Source organism: Colletotrichum destructivum, chromosome 4 (genome assembly GCF_034447905.1).
Source record: "Colletotrichum destructivum chromosome 4, complete sequence".
NCBI lineage: Eukaryota > Fungi > Ascomycota > Sordariomycetes > Glomerellales > Glomerellaceae > Colletotrichum > Colletotrichum destructivum.
Genome location: NC_085899.1, coordinates 5,342,870 through 5,352,164, shown reverse-complemented (window position 1 = coordinate 5,352,164; position 9,295 = coordinate 5,342,870). Strand labels below are relative to the sequence as shown.

At 53.8% G+C, this 9,295-nt stretch overlaps 1 protein-coding gene across 1 annotated transcript; it reads left to right on the top strand.

The window, feature by feature from the left end:
• Positions 1–5,624: 5,624 nt before the first annotated feature.
• CDEST_07566 (Putative major facilitator superfamily, MFS transporter superfamily) lies at positions 5,625–7,844 on the top strand. Its single transcript, XM_062923725.1, has 5 exons — positions 5,625–6,168; positions 6,246–6,333; positions 6,414–6,983; positions 7,044–7,375; positions 7,430–7,844. The coding sequence occupies exons 1-5, from the start codon at positions 6,024–6,026 to the stop codon at positions 7,699–7,701; spliced, it is 1,407 nt and encodes a 468-aa protein (XP_062779776.1). The 5' UTR covers positions 5,625–6,023; the 3' UTR covers positions 7,702–7,844.
• The last annotated feature ends 1,451 nt before the right edge of the window (positions 7,845–9,295 follow it).

Here is a 9,295-nt window from a genome sequence, read left to right as displayed (position 1 = left end):
CTGAACCGGACGAGGCCGATGAGACTCCAGTAACGCCGCGGCAAGCCGGAGGCGTCCGACTGCGCCGTTTTTTCCCATTTACGACTTATTGGACGAGGGTGCCGCACGTGTTTGCTCTGATGGATGCCTTTCAGCCGCAGGAATGACTTCTCTCAATGATCAGTTCGCAATCCAATTACATTGAGCGCAAAGAGACGATGCCGTCGCAAATTTGAAAAACATTTGACCATTTAGAGACTGACGTTGCTGACATTCCAGAAGTTCCAAATCGCCAAGTCGGGTACTCGATGCCAGGACGCATCCAAGACTCGCCAAAAAACCCAACCCATCGATCGGATCCCAAAGGAACGGCTGCCATGACATTGGCAGCCGGCTCACTACGAAACCAAGCATTTCGCCTCCCTGATGACAAGAAGGACAAGAGTCTCGGCGCCCCAATCGCACGGCGGCACAGCTTGTAGATGCTGCACGCCACGACTTTTGGCGAGCAGGCGAAGAAGGGTTGGCAAAAGCTTGACGCCCTTCAGCTACCGTTCCCTCCTACCCCCCCCCCCCCCCCCCCCCCTTTTCACGCTGAGCGAGATGAATGAGACATTCCCACTCCCTCCCTCCCGTGCTTCCATGGCACCCATAGATGAGCAAGCCCCCTTCCGCCCCCCCCCTCGTTATCCCGGACTGTGAAAATTTTATCGGCGGACGACCCAACCACGCGGGTTCGATATCTCGTTTCCGTCTTGCACATGCAAAGCCGATGCCAATAGGAAAAGACTCAGCCGTTCCCGAACCGTGTGAGAAATAACGACCCCCACTCTTTCGGCTGGGCCGCCCACCCGTTCGCCGCCGCCGAACCCACGTGCTCGATCCGTAGGCCAGGACTGTCCGTGCTTGCACAACGAGATACCACCACTACCACCACCACCAACAGCAAACAACGCCACAACTACGTCTAACAGGCCAAGCCGGCTCATTCTGGCTGGGCGATGCTAGTCGACGATTCCCTGGGGGGAGGGGGGGTGCAAAACCTGATCCTGGCGTATCGGACAGTACGGGCGGGTGGGACGTAGCGACACGCCATCATGACTACCAGATGAGGTATACTGCACTCGATGCTGTACGCTATTGGGTCTTTTGCTGCAGAAGGTGCCGCATGCGCTTCGATCTAGAAGGTCGCCGGAAATGCCTGTTTCTACGGGAGGAGTGGCTTTTGTTTTGGGGGGGGTAGTAGAAAAACTCGCATCAACAGTGACATGCTTTTGGCATATCCCAGACAAGTGACGCCCGAAGCCTCGCCACGATGGGTGCGAAACAGCGTGATGAAAGAAAACCTTTGCCTCTTTCCCTTGTGCTCCCCATTTCGTTTTTGCCCCTCGATGCCTATGACCACTCTGGATCAGCGGCCTTGCCGACTATGAAGGACACCTTCGCTAATCACAGCTGAGTACATCCAGCGTCATGCTCATGCTATCCGCCGATCAGATCCTCATGACCTCGGGTTCGAAGGAGACCAAGTCACCCAGACTTCAGGGCTAGGCGATACTGCTGCACTGCGCTACGCAGGGGACCGCGAGACGGCGCACGACACTTATTGTTGCAGGACGCACTCGCGCTCGTTGCTGGATCCCCTAAGGGCCGCCGAACAGGGCTGCCATGCCTCAACATGCAAGGAAGGGTATCCGCTGCAGAGAGGTGTGAACTTTGGTACCATGTGCAAGAGTTGCATCGGCCCAGCATCCCCTTCCCGCCGTGCATGAACCGGCAGCCCACTCCTGTCGCCGGCAAACGGGCCCCCCCCCCCCCCCCCGTGGCGCCGAGTGGGGCTCGGCAGCCGAAGTGGATTCGTGTCGCCGGTGCTGGCCGAGAAGAAGATGGACGGGAGCCAGCCCGCCAACTCAGACCTGCCTTTTGAGTAGGCACGATGATTGGTGCCAAATTTTTGCGGGCCAAAAGTATTTCAAGGTGACCTGCATTCTTCACCCAGATGAGTTGCGGGCTTGTGCCGGCCGCACTCTGAAGCTGCTCACCGTGTCTTCATAACCGTCATTTTTGGCAATGGCAGAACCTGCCAGATATATGGCGATGATGCATGCTTTGAGATGGCTGTAGGTGACAAAGCTTTTGGACGAAGCAATTCTCGCCAAACATCGTTCTGCTCTTGTCCCGCTTGTCCTCGCCGGTGGGTGGAGGGAGGCCATCTCACAAGCACTAACCTGAGAGGTTGCAGCCTAGCCGATGCGTATTGACGATTCTTACCGGCATCTAAACTGGCCGACCTCTCAAACAGCAGCGCTTAGATCCCGGGGGGTAATTGTCGATGCAATTGAAAAAGAAGCCGTCGGTTTTGGGAGCCAGTGACGCGTCTTGATGGCCTACTGTCGACAGACTATCGACAGCCCACTTGGGGAACCAGTTGTAGAACGGCTCTTTCGCACTCGTGGGTGGGCCTGGCATTTTTTGGAGAGCATAATTAGAAGGAGAGCTCCCCCTTACGATGAACAGCACAACAGACTTCTGTGGTCTAGAACAGTGGCCTTGCAATATTCGTCTGAAAGTCCGGCGGTCTTGTGGCTCTGCTAACCGGGTTCTTGGGATATCCGGTGTCCAATCCGGTCAGCTGTCATGATAGTGATCCTGTGAAATAAAACCGGTTTGATATCCCCAGATGCCCCCAGCCGATCAGAAGGACTACAGACCAGCGCAGAAACTTACCGATACCTCATTTCCATGGACGGGTGTCAAACACGACACAATGTTGCTCGTCGGTAGTGCGGTTGCCAGACGCCTAGATCGCTCCAGACAGCGATTTACTTGCGCGCTAGCAAGGCGACCGATTCATTGTTGTGCCAGTAGTCCGACTTATCCATCGTGGTGAATTCTGGCCAGGACAGAGATGTGGTTGGTTCCCTTGGAGCCGTTCTATCGCCCCGTCCAGTTGCGTCTTTAGGACTAAGCATCCGATTGCGAACTCTGGACAGTCTTTCCAAATTGCCTTTTCGGTTCAATGTGAGGTAAGTCATATCTTCTGATGTGATCTCTTGAGAAGTCCTGGCTTTGTAGGTTGCTTTAGTAGCATAGTTCGAGAGAGATAATCGCTTCAGTGCCAGTGGCGGCGCTTCAGACTCCAAAGTCGTAGTATGACAGGGTCCTGGTTGGTATACCGCATCCAGGGGTTGGCTTCTTGAGAATGAAAGGTTACCCAGAAGCAGAAACCACTCCAGCATGAGTTGCTTTAGTGTGCGACGAAGAGCGTTCCGTGAGGAAGGAAAATACTGGAGCCAGCTTCGGGTCGGACATGCTGCTCGGTCCATGGCTTGTCATCGTGTCGATCGCTTTTAAGCAACATGAGCTGTAGTATCATGATGTCGGCCTCGGAAGTGACGGTTACGACGCGTGAGAATTGGACTTCAAGTGTACCGGCCTAGACTCTAGCATTATCGGGTATTGCTTAGAGGGGAAAGAGGTCACGCGACACAGTCGACGCAAAACCTATAGCGTCTAGGAGGCGCGTTGTCGTCACCGGATCCGAACAAAAGCGTCTTCCAAGTCATCGAGTTATCTTGCGGGAAAGGATGATGTGGTGGAAATGCAGACCGTACACGGACGAGGCCTCTCTCAGTCTTGATGCGTTATTTTCGAATTCTCTCGGAGCAAACCAGGCCTATGCCCCAGTCGGTCTGGGCCGCGCCGCGCCGCCGCCGAGCACGAATACTAGCTATCCAGTGACATGGCCCTGTGGCTCAAGGCGCGTAAAAACGCCACAGCCAGCTGTCGCTGATAGTGCGGCGGGCTAACATGATGGAAAAACCTGCAAGCCTCGGTTGTGTAGACAGCCATGTCGTTGCCAAGGAACGGCAGTAACTGTCGTTGGTTGATTGGTGGATGTCAGTGCTGACTGTGGAGCGGTCATCGCCGCTCTCACCCAGCTGGGCCCAGATGGTCCCATCTGGCCTCCCGCTGGAACTGCTGCGAAAAGAATACTGACTAAGTAGTCGTATTGATGAATAAGAATCCACGTGACCGTGTCGGAGGAGTTTTGCAATGCGACCAACTAAATCGGACCAGAGTTTCTGACCGACAAGACTCCAAGAGGCAGCATGTACGTACCTGGCATGATTCATGTCGCAAACCATCGTCCGATCATCGATTCGTTGGCGGCACAGCTGTTCGGCAGTTCGTTCACTTTCTGCTCGGGTCACATGGGAGTCCATGCTCTCTTATGGGTGAGGAAACTTGGGCGGAATATTTCAAGGTTCCTGTTCTTCAGTGTTTGTTGTCTTTTCTTTCTTTGAATGCATTCCCGTACATTGAAATTGAAACCTAGTTGCACCTTGTTGTTGACAATGCAATCAATCATGAGACAACTCAGAACTAACAACAGACTCGTCTACAGTGAAAGCTTAGCTTCCCAGAGACGTCTCGGAGGATGCTCCCAAGCTATGGCCCCTGCGATCCTACGCACAAGTTTGCTTGCCACTTCCTGGATCAAATACAGTCAAGCCATCGAGCGGGCTTTGCTCAATTATCAGGAGAATTAAATTGACAATTCGCGAGATGCAAAGCGTGTCAAATGACGGTGACGTAATACTAAGAAACGACATCCCGCTGGACATGACATGGGTGTATGGATCGAACTCGGACCGGCGCCACGGCACTAGCTAGCTGCCTTTGCCGTCCCGGCCTCCGACCTCAACTACTTGCAATTGGAGCTTCCACTGCAAGGACATGAAAGATGTCAATGGCATACCAGATGCTCGGGACCAGAATCTCCAAAAGGTTTCATAAAGGAAAGAAAAAGGGACCCCAACCTGTGCGCGGAGAAGTGCAACAATGCAACGATGCAATAGGCAGGCTGCAGCACCGGGTTCGGAATCGGCTTCTCGAAGCTGTGGCCGTGTTGGACTTTGGGGGTGAGATTGCCTGCCAACTCGGCCAAGTAAATGCAGGCCTCCTTAGAGACTCGGTCGATGATCACCATCACACGGACGAATCAAACCGGTCTCTCGGGGCCGTCCAGCAAAGCCCACACGCGTCTGGTGAAACATCAGCTGCAGAGGTGAGGTCAGACTGCTACCTAGGACGAATGGGGGGTCTCTTTTCCTGCCTCCAACTTCCCCCTTCACACCAATAGCGGCGTCTTCACTCCGCCCATCGAATGCCATCCTTCGGGTCATCTTTACATCGAGACCCACGGATGGCTTTGCCTCAGGCCTATTAACTGCCGACCCCTTGACGTGACAGACGTCCAATCGCCATCTCAACCCACTCATGCTTGTTCCCACTCGCACTCACATGATGCCCGGTCTCCGAGTCGTCGATTCGGGTAGAAACAACCCAGATATCTACAAGTACATGCCAAGGACGCATTGCGAACTCTCCAAGCTCTCCAGTGATCCACCTCGTCCTCGTCGACTGGCTCCCCCCAACTTTCACCCCGCACTTGAGACGAAGCTGGATGGGGACACATGAGCTTCCCCCCCTGCGACTTAGACCACGACGGTTCGGCCCCCGCACTCTCTCCAATACCCCAGACGAGCCTAAACCATCCCCCCATCATGTATCTGGTTCAATTGTGTGGTGCTCAAGCCGGGAGCCATCCGTCTTACAGTACTTGACTTTCTTCGCGAGGGTCGCTTGCCATGCTGCCAAGGGTGGCCGTGCCGGTCTTGCTTTCGCTGCATGGCAACTTCAGGCTCGAAACGACCGAGAGTGAGGCCGGCTCGAGTAACTTAAGTACAAGCTTTCGTCCGACCCGGCTTCCCCTCGTTCCAGTCTTCCGGAAGAGTCCTGCTCGCTCCTGGACGCGTCTCACCATTTGACTAACTAACCCGTTCTCTGGTGTGCCAACGCTGCGGTCCAACGGAAAACAAGTAGTCTTGTACGCCCCTGCCACTGCCTACTCCTCGTGAGGGCTTTGACCTTCTCACTCCTTGAAGTCCCCCGGCCTGTGAATTTCGCCAGCCAGCCTCTTTCGTCTTCCCCACAGATACGACAAAGTACGACTAGCTGCCTCGATCACGCTTCGCAAAATGGGTGTCAAGGAGTTCTTCCACAAGCGGTCGTTGCGCCAAAAGGACGACGTGCGCACAAACGCCGCCGAGTTGACGCTGAAAGAGTCCATCTTTCCCATCTTTCTCGTCACCATCTTGTTCTTCCTCTGGGGCTTCTCCTACGGTGCGCTTGCTTCCCCCGTCTATCCAACCCAGCTCCCACGTCACGTTGCAGGATTGCTTACTCTGCTGCCCTGCCAGGTCTTCTCGACACTCTCAACAAACACTTCCAAGAGACGCTAGGCATCAACCGAGCGAGGTCTTCCGGCTTGCAGGCTGCATATTTCGGGTAACGTCCCTCCAGGGTTTTGTGTTCAGCTTTGCACATCCGCCTGACAACACACTGACTTGCTGACCCTCGGATCGCAGAGCCTACCTAATCGCTAGTCTCGGCCATGCCGCGTGGATCCTGAGACATTGGGGCTACAAGGCCACATTCGTCTTCGGGCTGTTCCTCTATGGCCTCGGCGCCCTCATTGCGATTCCGTGCATCATTGCCAAGAGCTTCGGCGGCTTCTGCGCCGCCATCTTCATTATCGGAAACGGCCTCGGTTCCCTCGAGACGGCCGCGAACCCGTACATCACCGTCTGCGGCCCTCCCAAGTACAGCGAGATCCGAATCAACATCTCCCAGGCCTTCAACGGCATCGGCACCGTCGTCGCCCCCGTCATGGGCTCCTACGTCTTCTTCGCCTTCGACGACAAGCGCGCCCTCGAGAACGTCCAATGGGTCTACCTCGCCATCGCCGTCTTCGTCTGGTCTCTTGCCATCGTGTTCTGGCTTGCCAAGATCCCCGAGATCACGGATGCCGACATGGCCTTCCAGGCTTCCGAGACTCACGCCACCGTTGATGACAAGCCCTTCAGGAAGCAGTACCGTCTCTTCCATGCTTCTTTTGCGCAGTTTTGCTACACTGGCGCCCAGGTAGCCATCGCCGGGTTAGTTCGTTCCGCAGCATTCCCACAGAGATCGTTATGCTGACTGACGTCGCTGTCCAGCTTCTTCATCAACTACGTGACCGAACTCCGTCCCAACACCGACAGTGCTCTCGGCTCCAAGTTCCTCGCCGGCGCTCAGGCGGCCTTTGCGGTTGGTCGTTTTGTTGGTGTCGGTATCATGCACTACATCAAACCCCGCTGGGTCTTCCTCGCCTTCATCTCCAGCTGCATCATCTTCATCGCACCCGTCATCACCCAGGTGGGCAACACTGGCATGGCGCTGCTCTACATGGTCTTCTTTTTCGAGTCCATCTGCTTCCCGACCATCGTGGCGCTTGGTATGAGAGGTCTTGGCAGACATTCGAAGCGGGGGAGTGGTTTCATCGTTGCTGGTAAGTCACGTAACGCTACCGAGATCGTCCGAACGACTACTTACCTCTCTCCAGGTGTCTCCGGTGGCGCCGTCGTACCCCCTCTTCTCGGTGTTGTCGCTGATGCCAAGGGCATGGGTACCGCCATGGTCATTCCTCTCGTCTTCTTTGTGCTGGCGTGGTCGTACGCCTTTGCCGTCAACTTTGTTCCCAGATACCGCAACATCGCCGACGCTTTCAGCGCTACCGAGGTTGGCATTCGCCCGACCGACGCAGATGGGGAGAAAGGCGGGATCGAGGCTGTCGAAGACAAGCAAACCAAGAACGCCATCCCCACTCTTCCATGAGCCTTTCATGACTCCAGTTGTACCATGTCAAAACGAAAATTCCGTTTGATTCTGCTTGTGATTATGCATCGAGATACCATGTGGCTTATTTGATCAAAACAAGACTTTGTTTGAATTAAGTTTATTAATATCTTCACATTGATGACAATGCTTAATTCCTTCATCTTCGAAGAGCCCTTGAAGTTGTTGGGTGCCATCTTAACGAATAAACACTGATGGGTCTCGTAAAGTGAAGTGAAGTGAACGAAGACTGAAAACATCTAACCCTTGGTTCTATATAATATCAGTGAGTATGGTCATCAGCAGCAAAGCCAGTGGAAACGGAAACCTTATGACCGGACCATTTCCACTGGTCCTGGGCTATTGACGTTGTATCTAAACATTTCAAAATCTTGATTGATAGTCTGATACAATAACTTGTTGATGTCTCAACGAAGCCGTCCTGGCTCCTTGGAAACCCATTCTTGTAGTGGTAATATCCCGCGATGACCGTTTTCGCATCAAGGCATTGCTCTGACTGCAAGCTGCTTGACCTCGTCTAGAATCTTGTTGGCAACGCGAACCTTGGACGTCAGTCATTCCTCTCAAATGAACAAATACAGCCTTTAAGCCATAACATATGTGCTGCCAAGTAACAGCCACTACAGCCAAGTTCTCATGCGTAATACAGGTGGGCCACTATTGCAGCACTCTCGAGCTGTGTTTTCGCTTCAGAAGGAGGTTCAAGTTGCGAGAGAACATAGCCACGCGGTCTCAGTCATAAGCAATGCATAGACATCACAGGCTATAATTCGCAAAGAACAGCATACCTGGACAACAAACTTATAATCAACTTTGAAGAGCTCACACGATCGAAATCGATTCCTCGTCCCGACGGTTCCCGATCCCGGCCTCACGGCGCCGGCATTCGACCCCGCACCGGTCTCAGCCGCCTCCAACCAAGCCGCATTCGGAGACGGAGACCGGCCTCCACTCTCGCCGAACTCGGCCTCACTGCAGACGATCATTTCTTTCCAGGTCCACAACATGACCGACTTCGGTGCTGCCTGAGCAGCTTGGAGATATCGAAGCAATCTTCTTTTATACCAACAGTTTCAGAGGAAATGTTAGGTCTTTTCGACTGATATGGGGTGAAATGGCTGAACTCATCCAATACGAGGCAATCGTGACGGTATCCAGACCGGATAATGCTCGCGGCTCGCATACCAAATCGAGGCCGTTGAAAGCCTCTCAAACTGCAGCTGTAAGGCGATAGATTGGCATTTTACGAAAGTCACCACGTTGAAAGATTTGAATATTTTTCGGGAGGCGTATCACTGACTGGTGTTGCAGCACGAGCTGCAATTCGTGCTGAACATGGAGACAAGACGTTTGGCGTTGAGCCGCACAGAGACGATCGGTAATTCTCCATAAAACCCGCCATCTGAACATCGTGGAGTAAAGTATGGACCGTCCGTCGCTGACAATTTTGGTGGGTTCAAAATTGGGACTGAAAGATTTTACTTCAACGTCTCTTGTTGACACGGTTGCGAGTTTGCACGTTTGAGCTGGAAGAAAAAGATCGAGAACCCCAGGACCGCGACATCTAGGGGTC